We start from the raw sequence: 13327 nt of genomic DNA on the forward strand, positions 1-13327 counted from the left end.
CATCTGCAATTCCCTTCCTTCGTTCACTTCAGATTCAAGGGCCTGTCTGTGACCACCGAAGATTACAATGTCAGACAAGCATCCATTACCATATGAAAAACAAAATCCTGAAAGCAAACACTCCCAGCATTTCCTTCGTGACCCCTTTACACACTTCCAGAGGCTCTTATCAAATAGTGTCACGAAAACTCACAGTGAAAAATTATTGGTGCATTAACAATTCACACACAGAGAGGGCAGTGGTCCCTTCTCATCAGTTTGGCATTGATTTTTTCCCCCAAGGTAGATCCTTGCATTTGACATTTTGTGGTGGCTTAGTTTCTTATTTTTTCTGTTTTGTTTTTGGAAGTGTCGAGGATCAGTTCTGTGATGCCATTTAACCACAAACTGGGAGCAACTCTCCTCTGTGGCATTTCAATACAGAATTGGCAACTGCATGACATTGAAAATGCATATTACACTTACAGTGTCTAGACTTTCCTATGTGTGCTCAGATATGGTTAGTGAAGCAAAAGTATACATATCACCCCTACTGCTATTCGATTGCTACAGAGCCAAAAATGTGTAAAGCAATACTCTGAAATAAAGATTTTTTTTGCCCTAGCCTACTTAGCAGCACAGTTTAAGTAAACACAAAAACTGTGGTTGAGATGCTTGTCTTTCCAAAGATGTAAACATCAGTCCCAGTGTCGTAAACTTTGCTGTATAGAATGAGACAGAAGATCTGAGGCAGAATGACTATCACACACTCGTCACAGAAGCTTGCAAGCAGTTGGAAGGTTTCTGTAGTTTCTCAGCTTCATTGCCTGGGGGGTCCGTACTTGCTCGGAAGTTGAAGGCTGGCCCAGCTCCGCCATGGGCTGGACTCAAAGCCGGGTTCTGACGACGGTTACTTTCCACAATGCTGGATGTGTTGGAAGCCAGGCTTTCCCGAGTACTACAAGAGTAAAAAGGTTTGATTTTGTTTTTGCTTCAAACATAAATAATTATAGAATGTACCTCAGAGGAAGAGTAAGTGAGGTAGTTAATGGATTTCCTCTGTGGGTTCCTGAGGTCCCGTCAATAAACATCTGAACTTTTTATTCACACATAACATAGACTCATCAAGACATGTCATCATGGGCAGCACGCTAAAGGGGAAGAGGTTTCTGAACAGCCGTGTGCTCTTGGAAATGTCCACCCTCCTTTTTGCATTCAAGGAAACAACTTCAGAACCATGACAGCATAAACTGCTACCACCTTAGTGTAAGAGTGAACACTCATAAATATGTTTACATAATGATTTCAGTCAGATAGGAAATTCATGGGCAAACCTGCTCTAGAATAAACTCAGTAATTTTACCGTAATGGTTCTTCTCTCATTCTTGATCAGCAGATTTTGACTTGGGTGGTATAGCTAATTCACTACACTGATTGGAAAAAGAATCCTTTAAAACACTTCCTACCTCTGCTTCAAATTTCAACATCTTAATTCTAGTACATTTTATTTTCAGATAAAAGATGTTACCCATTCATTTGGGAAGTTTACATCCATTTCTGCGCCTCTGGTAGGAAGATTTTTTTAAAGGAGCCTCATTATCTCAATTTATCTTTTAATTTTTCTAAATGAGAAGCAATTGACTCTTTTATTGCTTTAATATATTTAGTCAGTTTAATATTTTAAATGTGTAAGGCAACTGCAGAAGTAAGATTGTTGAACCTGACTGAGGGGGAGCAGTCAAGGTCTACAAAGCAACTATAAGAAAGTTCTTAGTGAACATAGAAATTGGGAAAGCCATACTTATTCTCAAAGCATCTACCTGAGTAGATTCAAAGTTGAAAAAAATATCCTAGGAGAATTGGTCCCCATAACTGATTTAAGCCAATCAACCAAATTATCTCTTAGGCCAAACTTCCAAAGTGGAGGCATCTTCTTCCCTTCTCATTCATTCCCACGCGAAACTGACAGCATCTGAGTCTGAATCCTATACCTTGGCAGCCCTTTCTATCAGGTTATTAAAGCCTAATCCTTTGTGCCCCAAGTTTGCTTCTGACCAAGCAGTCAAGATTAAGAGTTAATGGCTTAAAAGGTAATTTGTTCACTGGACCTTCCTCGAAAGTAGATGGCACCTTTCAGAAGGTTTATACATTCAGAGAGACAACTTCTATCCTGATGTTTATAGCACATCTACAGAGTGCTCCGAAGTTTCATCCCTTACCTACTGAGCTGCCTGACACCGTCCCCCCCGAATTTCATCAGTGGCTTGCCTGCTGTTACTGAGCACAAAATCAGATGGAGGAAGGAGGAAGGGCAGTAAACTTGGAGGAGCCTAAAGATTGCACGATACATATCTTCAGTTTCATTCTTAATCATGCTAGTAACTTCTATACTATTTGATTTCCTCATCTCTGTAACAGCGGGGGTTAGGTTATGATTTATCTACTTGCAGGGTGGCTATAAAGAAGAAATAAGCATCAGGAAAGCACTTGCAAACTAAAAGCCTAGGAAATTTTAAGTTACTTGTGTTACACATCTAGCATATACTAACGCATTAAGTAGATACTATGGACTGGCTTGGGAATCTAGTCATTATGAATGACATCTTTTTTATATGCAATTTTATGGTCCAAGGGATTTACTTTTAGAAGAGCTTTTGAGGAACAGGCTTAGCTGTTGTTGAATACCTACTGTATGTAAGGCACTGTAAACATCTACCAATATGATTGTTCATTTAAGTCAGGAGCTGCCACTGTTGCAGAAGCTTTCAACCATAGCTAACATATTAATAATTATAAACACACAAACAATATTCATGTGTGTCCAAAGTACACATTTCATTGTTGCTGTAATAATGAGTATGATCTGTGCCTGCATATAGAGGGCTCTGGATATGATAATGAAAAAGTTAACAGCAGTGCCTTTCACCAGTAAAAATATTCTTCAGATTTGAACATATTTTTGAAAGAGTAGTAACAAAATAAAACCTTAAAAATAATTCCAGGTTTTTAAAATCAGGATATATGAAACAGGCAGCTCAACTTTTCATTCTTTCGTACATGTGTGCTTCTCTGAACTCAGACTTGCATACAGCACAAATACATTCCCAGAAGCCTTTGGGTTTCTGATTCGTGGCCTCAGATTTCAGACAGCAGGCTTCTCATGTCAAGATTTTTCATTTCCAACCTTAGCTCTCATCAACTAGTCCATGTTTCTACCCTTTTTATGGTCCAATGTCCTTTAGCTTCCAACAAATGAGACTGAAGAGTTTTGCAAACATGGCTGAACATGAATTCTGAGCCAGCTTTGAAATCTTGGTGTCATGCAAATCACTCCCTCTAATTTAGCCTTAGTTACTTAGAAAACTACTTACTGAAAGATCCAAAAGAATGGCCTGCATGAGATTGCCATGTCTTATAGCAATGGGAAGATTAACCACATGACAGTGTCTTCTGAAAAAAATACTATTCATGCTAGGGAGTGACTCTGTAAGTCAAATATCATCTTTTGTAGAACATCCTCATGCAGTAAAAATGCAACCGAACGGATTTACTGAGGTGCACAGAGAACAAGTTCATCATCTAGCAAACCAAATGACATTAACTATGCAAGGGTGAAACTGACTTGTTCTGTAGATTCTTTAACAGCATGAAATTCACAGGTGACCTACATGTTCCTAAAGAAAATTCCACCTAGTATTAGTAAACAGACATTTGGTTAATGTGTGAAGCTTGTCTCCTTAGTTACCATGTAGCACGACAAAACATAAAAGAAATACTTACTTCAAGAAATAATTCCAGTCATAAACTAGATTTTGAACTTCAAATGTTGAGATAATAAACTATATCCTGGGGATTGGGGATACTAGTTAAAATAGCTCATGATCATTTGTTTGCTCTTAAACACATTTTTGATATGCACAATAAAATGACGAGCTCTGAATTAGAAGCCATTGAACTACTCTCAACGTCTCAATGTCTCTTTAGCAACTATGTGTGGAGTTTTGCAGCTTTCCATCTGTGAAACTTGAGGGACCAAGAGGGAGATGTGAGAGGCTGGAAACTGTTGAGTGGAAAACTTTCAGTATGTCGTGTCCATACAGCAATAAGAAATAAGAGAATATAAAGATACAGGCAAATAACCAATGGCTTCCACAGGCAACACATGTCAACTTTTCCCATGGTTACAGACCTTCAGTTATGCTTATCTGGCATGCAGAACTAAGAATTCTACAGAAAAATCAGAAAAATAGGAGTAGAACAGAACAAAAGGAAGAAAAGGATAGATAAACTGGGAGATAAATCAAGATTCAGTTTAGGATTAAAATTCACTGAAGCAAAAAACTAATTCTTAGGAAAGTCACTTAATAGACCAATGGTTTTCAGACCGAGAGCTCCAGCTGCATGAGGTCATTTAGCTCACTAAGGGGCAGGCCTTAGAGGTCTTACAACCATTTTAACCAGAATATCAGACCTCTAAACATGTGTTAACTTGAAAAAAATCACATGACCAAGAGCATCATCCTCATCATCCTCATCATCATAATCACCAAGAATTAATCTTTCAAGAAACAAAAACCCTAACGTGGGACAAAGAGATAAATGATTTCCAATTCTGGTTTTGAGATGCTCTGTCCCCAAATCACTTAGAGGTAGGGCAGAACGATCTCACAAGAATAAATTTTAATAGGTAAGAATAAAAATAAATACACAACACAGATAGTCTTGTTCTGGGTATTGTGACATCCTGGGAATCCCTGCTGATGAGATACATCAATCTCTCAGGAGTATTTCTGCATCTCAGAGTCACCAATCTGGAGTAGAATTTAGAAAGAGAAATAGGTCCCATGTTGTTTTTGAGGAGAAGGGAAAGTTGAGAAAACAGGAAGTGGCATAGAACTCTTGTCTGCTTTATAAGTCTTCAATAACTTCAGTGTTCTGGACCCCACCACGAGTGTTGCATACTCTCAACTGTCAATTCTGCCACATTACTAGTGACTACTAACAGGAAGGAACGATGATCAGCACCTGAAAGGACTACGTCAATCCCATCACAGGCAAAGTAAGAGTCCTGGCACATACTGTGGACTGATGGAGCACAGGGAGGTCCCTAAACCTGCTGTGAGCAGAACAAGTTCCCATTTCTCTGCAGACAGGTGGCCAGGGAGAGGGAGGAGTGTGCACAAGGTAGGCTGCACAAAGAGAAGACACTAAAGTGGCAACGAGCTTAAATCCACTGGGAAAGTTCTGAGCTTGCTATAATATTCTCACTCGAGCGACTCTCTCCCCAGCATCAATCAATTTATACCCAAAATCTATCCTTCACTGACTATTCCTTCTTTTCAACATGCTGCTAGTTTTGGAAGACATAAAAACCTTCTTTCTCAGCATGGTGGCAGTATGTATGCAGAAAAAAAAAAAACTACTGGGAAGTGTTGTACTTAGACTGCACTGAAGCAAGTTTGAGGGAAGGGGCCAACCCACCAGTCCAGATTGGTGATCTCTACAGCTGCAGAAACCTTTTATTTTTCAATTCCTGAAAAAGAAGTCAGAAACAGATTGTTAACAACTCACACAGCTCTTCACCCTCGTTCACAGAACGAAGCCTGTGAAATCAGAAACTTTTCAAGTTATCCACCTAGAGCCCCAGGCCCTGGGAGGTATGTGTGCATATGTCTCCCTACCGTGGGGAGTTGAATCCACTGTCCACAGTGATGCTGCTGCTATCCATGCTGTCGAGCCTGGCCGAATGCGTGGCTCTCTGATTGTTGCTGCTGTCTGTTTCTTTTGGGGCAAGAAGGGTGAGGTTCTTCTCAAATTTCCTCTGCAAGTCTCTTTCCTTCTCTCTCTCCAGGAGCCACTGCATGGTGCCTACATCATCCCTGTTTTTCTCCTCCTCTGTGGTTTTGTTGGCCCCTTCCTCCGAATCATCATCATCAGAGACATTGTAATAGTCAAAAGAGGCCTCCTGGTTGCCACCAGACTCCTGCTGACGCTGGGAAACCGGCAAGGCCTGTGCGGCCGAGGTCCCTAGGGAAGGCTCCAGTTTCTCACATCGGCCTGGCAGTGTGTCGGCAGCTGTCTTCGGGTGAGCTTTGAGGAGGGACAGGCTTGACTTGTGATAGCTGTTTACAGACAAGGTGCTGTGAAGAGGTTTGAACAGTGTGTCTTTGCTGAATATCTCTTTCCTCTTGTCCAGGCTGCTGGGTTCCGTGCTATGGTGCTGGGCGAGGCGTCCGTTGGCCATCCCTTCGGCCACACCACCTGAAGCAGCCAGGCCCCCACCTGGCCCTTTTGGCGACTCCTCCTTGTGCCCCATCAGCTCCCTGGAGGAATGGGGGGCCTGCCTGTCAGAGGAAGACAGCTTCTTCACTCCTTCTGCCAGAGTCAGAGTGTCATGGTCCTCCTTATTCTTTCCCAGGGGCGAAGGGGCTGTGAGCACCGTCTCACTGGAGGTGTTGCACTGGAAATAGTCATCCGCAGCTGTTTTTGTTGGACAAGCACTGAGGTCCCCAAAGGATGGCAAACTCTCAGGTGGTTTGCCTGGCTCCAGAAGGCTACATGCGCTGGAAGGCTCCTTGCTACCACCAACTATTTCTGGAATGCACACCTCTTTATAACTCGTGGATGACACATGAACCCTTTGGTGACCAACAGCCGGTGCGGGCCTTAAAGTACTGTCATCAATGTAGGACTGGCTGGGGGTCTGGTCATCTTGGCTGCAGCCTTCGGCCAAGTCTTCGGGTGTCCCTAGGGACGAGGCACCCAATGGGCCTTTAGAGTTATCCATCGATCTGGATCTTTCCTTGGCTTTGTTGGATCTTTCGTTCCTGGACCTCCTGTCCTGGGTATGGCTGTGGCTTCGGTGTACTTTTGAGTGGGAGCTTCCCCTGGAAGGCTCGGGAAAAGGCATCTCAGTCCTCCTTTTGGCCAATTCACCAGACACATCCCATTCTGGGGTCATGGGGAAGTGGGACTCAATCACGTTTGTGTTGCTATGCATGATGAAATTATCTCCTTTGTGTTCAATGATGAAGCAGCCCTCCCTGGGTGCCCTGGTAAGAGGATCGCAAAAGTCATACTCCCTCTCCGCCGGAATATCCAGGTGCGACCCATCCGAAGGATCTCCTTTGGACACTCGAGTCTTGCTATGGGACCGAGATTTCCCATGGGACTTGCGATGAGTCCGGCTCTTTTTACTTCTCCCACTGTGGTGGGCAGAGGAGCCCGCTTTACTCCGATGTGCCTTCTCTTCTTCAAGTTTCTTCATCAGGGCCGTGTGCCTCATGACGTTTTCCACGGTCAAGTCTGGATTAATGCGCCGAATGATTTCCATCTCCACTTCCCGCGGGATGGTGGTGGGCGTGTCCTCGTCCCGCAGGGGCCACTCCTCGGGAGGAAATTGGGCGGAGAAATTGGCCAGTTGTTTGGTCTTGTCTTTCTTAAAACTTAGCCGGAATAACTTCAGCCCAAATTTCTTGGACTGCTTTTCACTATCTTTAGGTTTTGAGAGAGTTTCTGTCTTATAGGAGAAATTTACAGTACTTTTGCTCTTCTCAGTGGGCGGCACCTGACATAGCGAAGGGGGGCAGTAGGGGTCTTTGCAGTCCTTGGCGGACTTCCGCTGCAGAGTGGACGCGTGCATGCTGTGCAGCTCCTCTCGGCAGCAATGGCACGAGTCGCAGTGGTTTCTGGGCAATGTTCTTTCCCTGACACAGCCCGAGGCAGAGGGCGTGATGGTTCCTGGTTGTGGGGAGGTACACTGAGACCTGTCAGGTATCCTCTCGTCCAAATGGTACCATTTGCTGTTAGTTCTTATGAGGGAAGGAGTTATGAAATAAGTCTGTGGGGTCACGATGAAATAGCCCTCTGGAGTAGGATAGATTTTCCTCTCCCGCACCAGCGTGTTCAGCGTGTGCCGCAGGATTTCTTGACTAGGGGTTGGAACACCTGAGGCCAAAACAACACAGAAAAGAAAGAAAGAACCACACACTCATGAGCATAAAGCAACATGTTGTAGATTCCTGCTTTCCAGACTCTCATTGGTCTGCCAAGCTTTAAAGTGTTGCATGCGAGTGAGCAGCAGAGCATGTCCCGGTTGTCTTTGATAACCCCAATGACTACTGCTATCAAGAGAAGGAGAGAATGTCACAGCCAGGCAGAGGGGCAGGTTGTTAGCCTTGTGGCCCAGGTGCTCATATCAGTGTCTGGATGTAATGCCCAGCCCATGTCTCCTGATTCCCGCTCCTGCAGATCCTGGGAGGCAGTGGTGATGGCTCAAGTAATTAGGTCCCTATTACCCACATGAAAGACCTCAACTGAGTTCCAAGCTTCCAGCTTTAGCCCTGGCAGGGGGTCAATGCAGACATGGGGGAGTGAATGAGTAGAACTCTCTCTTTATGCCTCTGGGCTTATATGCCTCTCAAACAAACAAACAAGCAAGCTAGGAAGAGAGAGTTAGATTGCTACTTTTATTCCATAATCTTTACTGAACTAAATCATGGAAGAAAGCAAGTGGGAGAAAAATATGATATAAATTTATAGATTTTTTTTTAAAAATTTTAGGAACAGCAATTACAGAAGCAGTGTTAAAATACCTACCTTGGTCTTAAAAACCAACTCTAATATATAGAGGTGCTTTAAAAAGTTCATGGAAAAATGAAATCAAATGATACATTTATGTAGGGGCAAACATTTTTAATACATAGATGGTCTTCTCACAATATATATTTCCCATAAAATTTTTGAAGTGCCTTCTTATACAGAGGCTATCATATTGGAGATACTCCAAACATTTATTTCTTTTAAAGAGTAAATATACCCAATACACTTAAACGTATAGATTATATACAAGGGCACCTAGATGATCATTGTTAGTGATGAATGTCCTGATTTTGAAATCTTTATCCTCAATTTTGAAAATGGTAAAATTAAGGTGGGAATTTTCTCCTTTCTAGCATGGGTCAGTTTGGCATGAGATGGAGGTAAGTTTTTTATTTTCTAACAGACAGTTTAATAAACATACTAGTGAAAGCTTAGACATTCTACATCTGTTTGATCACTAAGTCCAAAATTCCCATATATGCTAGAACAGAAACACCAGGAGAAATGATAGGTACTTCTTTGTACAAAGCCTGATATTGTTTTCTCTACCTATGAAACAGAAATAAGAATATAAATTCTTAAAAGAGGAGAAAATTTCCAAGTTTTAGCCAGTTCACAGAATTGCTTTGTTATTTTCTGTTTTTAGTGCCTGGTATATCGAAAGGTGATAATAATTACAAACTGATACGAATGACTTAATTTGGAAATAGGGCAAGTTGAATTGATAGAAAATTGCCCATATTCAGCTATGTCTGACCCACAAAAATGGCAATTTGATGTGGTTGGACCTAATACAATTAAGGATGGGTAATGAGGCGGCTGGAAGCTGAGGTCCCAGGGCCAAACTGCTGGACTGAAATTCCAGTGCTGGACTGCTGCCTGATGTTACTCACTAAACTATGCCCAGCCCCCATCTCTGCATAGAAATCCTAATCCTAGGAACCCATCCTCCGGAGAAAGATCTCACTTGGAAATAGGGTTTTTATAGGTATAGGCAAGGTTAAACCAAAGTCGTCAGAGTGGGGCCTAGAACAGCAGGACCGAGTTCTGGACACAGAGATCTATGCAGAGAGAGAATGTGAAGAGACACAGAGAGATGGACAGAGGCCTGGAACAGATCTCTCTCTCTCTCTCTCACATCCCTGGAAGGGATCACTCAGCCCAGGTGAAATCTGGATTGGGAGCTCTGGCCTTTAGAACTGTGACACATCCATTTCTGGTGTTTAGGCCGGCTCTGCTTCGTTCCAGTAGCTCTATGGTTGGGATCCCCTTATATATCCTGACTGGGCCCCTGTCAATTGCTATCACAATGTGAGCAATATTCCTACCTACCTTCATAAGCCATTGTAAGTTTAAATGAATTCGGTTGTATGTGAAGCAAGACCTGATACACACAGCAGGCTCAGTAATATTAGCTGTCAGTCATTCCCACTTTGCATCAGAACCCAGAATCATCTCCAAAGAGCACTGTTAGCAACCTAGGACAACTGGGTTGAGTTGTTTGCTTTTGGCTTCTCCAGGACTTGCAAAATATGAAAGTAGGAAGAGAAGCCATTAAAAAAGGTTGAAGAGGGGCCATGGCACAGCAGCCTGTGAAGCCAGTATCCCATATGAGCTCAAGTTCAAGTTTCAGTTGCTCCACTTCCAATCCTTCTCTCTCCTGAGAAAGAAGTAGAAGATGGTTCAAGTGCTCGGGCCCCTGCCACTCATGTGGGAGATCCATATAGGGTTTCAGGTTCCTGGCTTGGACCTGGTCCAGCCTTGGCCATTGCAGCTATTTCAGAAGTGAAACAGCAGATGGAATATCTCTGACTGCCATTCAAATCTTAAAATAAATAAATCTTTAAAAATAAAGCCTGGAATTCTCATTTACTGTCACACACACATACACACTCACACGCACTCACACCACACCTATCTGTGTCATCAACTTCAGAAGGCATCCTGGGTGAGCAAGGTGAAAAAAGGTAACATGGCTTACAGATCATGCATTGGTTCATCAAATCATTTAAATCCTATACATAATGTTTTTCTTTGGGGCTAATACTCCACTCTTAATAAGTACACACTGGTCTTCACACAAATGCTTTCAAGACTGTTCTAATAATAAAATCTGCTTTCAAGGTTTGGGACACTTCCTGTACAAAATAGAAATGCATTTTAGCTGCATGAGCGATAGAATTTCAACCACCTGTATGTGATTCTTCAGCACCATTATACAACAAAAGCTTCTTGCACATAGGATGATAAATGTCCCAGAGAGCTCAGGCCCTGCCCCCCTAAAAACCAGGACCCTCTGCTGAATAATTTCAAGAGGCATCACTCACAAAGAACACAACCCTTTAGATGAGGATACACAATCTCCACTGAAGTTTTACAGTTGATGTCCATTGTCCACATGGGGCACAGCAAGCTGAAATCCCAAGGGGTCTTTCTAAAAGTTCATAGATTATGAAAAATAATGGATTTCAACATGTTTTGTAATCAAATTGAACTTATCATTAAACTCTGTTTTTCACAAACTTTTTGAACTCCTTCATATCTTAATGAATAGCACACTTTCAACCAACATTCTTATGGAAAGATTCTTTTAAAAAAATCATGAAGTTCATTTATAAGAATCCATGATGGAGTTGTTAATTATGGCTACTAAAAAGAAATCTGAGGTATAATCATAAAACCAGACTTTACTATAAAACAAAATTCAATTATGTTATAGACTTTGCTGATAGAAGCCCTTCCAGTGATTGATCTGAAAAAACTCCTGACACTACACCCAGAACTACAATGCAGTCCCATACTTACCATGAGCAATGATTCCTCTCACTGTTTTCAAATGAAGAGATAAGACAGAGATTCCACAGATAATTGCTTCTAAGCTTTCTGTATCTCAGATCTGCTGGTATATCAATCAAATAAGGTTCGGTTTGGGAAAACAACCTGGAAAAGTTCTTCATTCTCTCTCTTATTCATTTTCCATTCCTCCCTCCATAAGTTTTCAAAGATTTAATGGAAAGTTGCAGGTTTTATGCTTATTTTATGATTAAGCTCCAGCAGAATGCCTGAAATGTTCAGTAGTCTCAGACATCCATGTAGCCAACAGAAAACTGCAGGTGAATGTGAAAAGGTGATGTTGTACTCTATCTTTGCATATCCATCACTTCTGGATTCTGCCTGAAGTTCACTTTGGTTTGGATTTTGAGTGCTTAAAGAACAAAGATAAACTCATCCTAACTCAGCTAAAACCTGATCTCACTCGTTTTCTACACCTTTCCATCTTCTAAAGTAAAAGTAGATATTAAAAAATACTGTATTGGGGTCTGGTGCAACGACTCAGTGCCTAAATCCTTGCCTTGCATGCGTCAGCATCCCAAATGGATGTCCCAGCTGCTCCACTTTCCATCCAGCTCCCAGCTTGTGGCCTAGGAAAGCAGCAGAGGATGGCCTAAAACCTCGGGATTCTGCACCCGCGTGGGAGACCCACAGGAAATTCCTGGCTCCAGGCTTGGGATTGGCTCAGCTCCAGCCGTTGTGGCCACTTGGGTATGGTTATCTGCCCTTCTCTCTTTAAATCTACCTTTTAAAAATATTTGTTAAAAAACATACCGCAGTGATGTTACTCCGACCTCACTGCTTTAACCCTGAGGCCTGGGTAGTGGGCTGGAGTGCAGAGCACAGGTACAGATTCTGCATGTTTAACATTTTAGATCGAAGCATTTATTGGGCTTGCTGAGATTCTTTGTGTTTGTGAAGAGTGCTGGCTCAGAGAGAATTTAGTAAAAACAGATGTAAGGAAGTGAGGTGGAGACAGAACACAGTGGACATAATATTAGTATTCTCCAGCAAAGGCTGAAGTCAACCTCAATACCACATCAAGCCTTCTTGGTCTGACACTATTTCCTCTGTGGCCCAGCCTTCCTCCCAGGAAGGTCCAGCTGGGACAGTCTAACCAGTAGTAGTCCATAAGCACTGACCATGGACGAAAGGATGATTTGGTGTTTAGAAATTCAAGAAGAAAGTGCTTATTCTTTTTAATTAAAAAGAAAATTCTGAATCTGCAATGGACCCTGGCATATGAAAGTTGTTGATTGCTTTTCCCAAATTCAACCTATATGAAAAGGTGATAAAACATTTAAGTTTTAGTATATCAGTGATTTTTACTAAAACGATCTTTCACTAAAAACTTTGTTTAGAATATGAATGTCCGAAACAGTAACAACGATCAAAATCTATCCTATTTGTAACATATGCAATTAATAGGATAATCGAAATCTTTTAATACTTATGACTAAAATTTTATTTCTAAATATAAGATTCAAAGTAATAGTCCTATTTTTCAGAAACAAATATAAATTTAATACTTAAGTCCCTCCAAAGGTTTAGAATTGTCATTGAAAACATATTTTTCAAATAGAATCTAAGCAATTTTGTTTTATTTTTGTAAATATATATATATATTCTATATATATATATATATAGAAAAAGTTACAGAGCAAAAGAGAGCGGGAGAGACAAAAAGATCTTTCATCTGCTGGTTCCATCCCCAAATAGTTGCAACTGACAGAGCTGAGCCACTCCAAAGCTGGAAGCCAGGAGCTTCTTCCAGATCACCCCTGTGGATTCAGGGACCATGACTTTGGGCTATGCTCTGCTGCTTTCTCACACCATTAGCAAGGAGCTGGATCAGAAGTGGAGTAGCTGGAAAACAAACCAGTGCCCACCTGGGACGCCAGCACTGCAGGTGAGA

At 41.9% G+C, this 13327-nt stretch overlaps 1 protein-coding gene across 3 annotated transcripts in view; it reads right to left on the bottom strand.

Annotated features, from left to right (window-relative positions):
* Positions 1 to 598: 598 nt before the first annotated feature.
* Positions 599 to 13327, bottom strand: part of STOX2 (storkhead box 2) — a 207038-nt gene continuing 194309 nt past the window's right edge. For 2 of the 3 annotated variants that reach the window (XM_058669944.1, XM_058669945.1), the window contains exons 3-4: positions 5661 to 7926; positions 599 to 937 (exon numbers count right to left, since the gene is read on the bottom strand). In XM_058669944.1, coding sequence (XP_058525927.1) covers positions 742 to 937; positions 5661 to 7926 — 2462 coding nt within the window. In that variant the 3' untranslated portion in view covers positions 599 to 741. Of the gene's footprint in view, positions 938 to 5460; positions 5513 to 5660; positions 7927 to 13327 lie in introns of all 3 variants that reach the window. The other variant, XM_058669946.1, reaches the window with a different exon arrangement.

The sequence above is a fragment of the Ochotona princeps genome, chromosome 11, assembly GCF_030435755.1.
Source record: "Ochotona princeps isolate mOchPri1 chromosome 11, mOchPri1.hap1, whole genome shotgun sequence".
In the NCBI taxonomy this organism is placed as follows: Eukaryota; Metazoa; Chordata; class Mammalia; order Lagomorpha; family Ochotonidae; genus Ochotona; species Ochotona princeps.